The sequence below is a fragment of the Sinocyclocheilus rhinocerous genome, unplaced genomic scaffold (genome assembly GCF_001515625.1).
Source record: "Sinocyclocheilus rhinocerous isolate Xijiao unplaced genomic scaffold, SAMN03320098_v1.1 scaffold10965, whole genome shotgun sequence".
Taxonomy (NCBI): Eukaryota; Metazoa; Chordata; class Actinopteri; order Cypriniformes; family Cyprinidae; genus Sinocyclocheilus; species Sinocyclocheilus rhinocerous.
The window spans coordinates 1-2,201 of NW_015630621.1; the positions used below are offsets into that span (position 1 = coordinate 1).

Sequence of the window (2,201 nt, forward strand, 5' to 3'; positions counted from 1 at the left end):
AGCACCAACAAATCCTCTTACACAAGTCCGTTCCAATCCAGTAGAACATGAAAACTACAGTGTGAACAGCCTGTTCATTCAGAGTTATAAATAACATAAAACAACATTTTTGTATGCCCTCAGGTGTCCGACAGATGCGACTTTGTTTATGTGAATGGAAAAGAAACCCAGGGGCGACTGCGGATGCTGGTGAACTTCACCTACAGTTACCTGAGCGCTCAGCTGGAGATGAAGGTGTGGTTCCCTCGTCTGCCGCTGGATATAGAGGTGTCTGATACAGAGCTGAGTCAGATCAAAAGCTGGAGGATCCCCATCCTGTCCACCAAAAGGTACAAAAACACAATGACCACATTCAAATGCACATTTTCTAGTTAACGCCTATATTGTGATTAGCATTTATTCTGAAAAACGAATAAAGGAATGTAAATGTAATCAGCTTACAATGCATTTAAGTATCCCGTCTGCCTGGGCATTGTTTTTTGTTCTTTTGTAAATCTCTTTGCACTTTTTTTTATTTACTTACCTGTTGCTTTCTTTTTACGTTCTTTTCTTTTGTGGCAATGCTTAGAACAGTTGTTATCAAAATAGGGGCCTCATTAAACTTCTAAAAGGGCCACAGGAAAAAAAACAAACAAAGATGTAAACATTTCTGCTAATAAAAATAATAATTTAAACTGTCATAATTAAAGCAGTTATATCAGATGAAATATCCTAGCCAATATGGGGGACCTTTGAGTCAAAAAGTTTAACTACTAGCTTGGAGTGTCTTTAATACCCTAATTTACATACATTATCTGTAATAGACATGGGTTACATTAACAGGGAATAATCTGACATTTTCAAGACACGTAAAAGACAATAGTTGTAATATATAATATAATATATGTAATATAAAAATGATTGCATTGATTGTAAAGATCTCTGAAAAGAGGAAAAAAAGCATTAACACAGTCCATTTGTGAGAGTTAGAACATTATAGCCAGAAAATGCTTTTAAATTTTAAATCCACATTCAGACAGGGTCAAGTAGATTATGAAATGTTGAAAAATTGTGAATAAGATTGTGTAAGATTATGAGTAGTTTAAATATACTGTTGCATAATGGATTACATGGGGCAGAAACACCCCCTCATTAATTCACAGTTTTATCCAATGTGTGCTCATGACTGATTTGAACATGTCTGAAGGCATTTTGAACATTATTTTAATTATATAAATATGTGCGTGTGGTTTAATTTCCAAATGAGGCCTTACCTAAGCTGTTATGAAGACCGTGAAAAGTGACAGATGGAATTACATGACTAAAAGTGGGTTGTCGGTAACATCTGCATGTCCCTGACAGCAAACCAGGCTGGAGCAGTGAGGAAGAGTGTAAGGGCCGGGGTTGTATGCTGCAGTTCCAGCATGCTCTGGTACGAGTCCTCACACACTTTGTGGCAGAGCAGTCAGACCCTGGGGAACCACAGGCCTTCTTCCTGGGCTCTGATTGGCAGGGGGATGTGACCAGGCTGGTGCGGTACTTCCTGAAGGTGGAGGACACTAATATTGCCCGTCTGCAGGCAGGCAGGGTTCTGTCAGGACAAGGTGTGGGCACCACGTCTATAAAGGTAAAATTGGATCTGTTGAGTTTGGCCTACATATGACAAGAGTAATGGAGCAGGCCATACATAAATCAGTATTGATCTCATGCAGGCCTTAATAACCAGGTGTCTCCCATTGTTCAGGTCCTTTCCCCGCTGTCAGATTCTATCCTGGCAGAGAAGACGGTGAGGGTTGTGGATGATCGAGTGACCATCACTGAACTGGGCCTGCAGTTGGTCAGTGGGCTCACACTCAGCCTGCAGCTCAGCACAGGAAGTAACCGAGCCATCAGCGCCACGGCAACCACACAGGAAGTGCTCAGCAATCCTAAACAGGTAATTTCACAACACAAAACCAGAATATTCACCTTTTTCCTGAACAACCAGTGACGACTTGCTAGTGTTATACTTTTTAAATCTCATTAAATATCATTATAGAAGCTACAAAACAGCACTTTCTTTATCCTTAACCAAAATTTGGGGCATAAATGTCTAAAACACTGATTTGTGTGATTTTACAACTTTCAAGAAATATTTAATTTAAATTGATAAAGTTAGTATTTTTACATTTAAAACGTAAAAATTGGTAACAGGTTGGAAGTAAAAGGATTGCTAATTTAGC

General features: G+C 39.1%; 1 protein-coding gene across 1 annotated transcript; it reads left to right on the forward strand.

Annotated features, from left to right (window-relative positions):
- Positions 1 to 123: 123 nt before the first annotated feature.
- LOC107740696 (transmembrane protein 132D-like) lies at positions 124 to 1,915 on the forward strand (the record flags this gene model as incomplete). Its single annotated transcript, XM_016553203.1, has 3 exons — positions 124 to 329; positions 1,342 to 1,606; positions 1,724 to 1,915. Coding segments are annotated over 3 exons (663 nt in total), but the record flags the coding sequence as incomplete, so codon positions are not given.
- Positions 1,916 to 2,201: the final 286 nt, after the last annotated feature.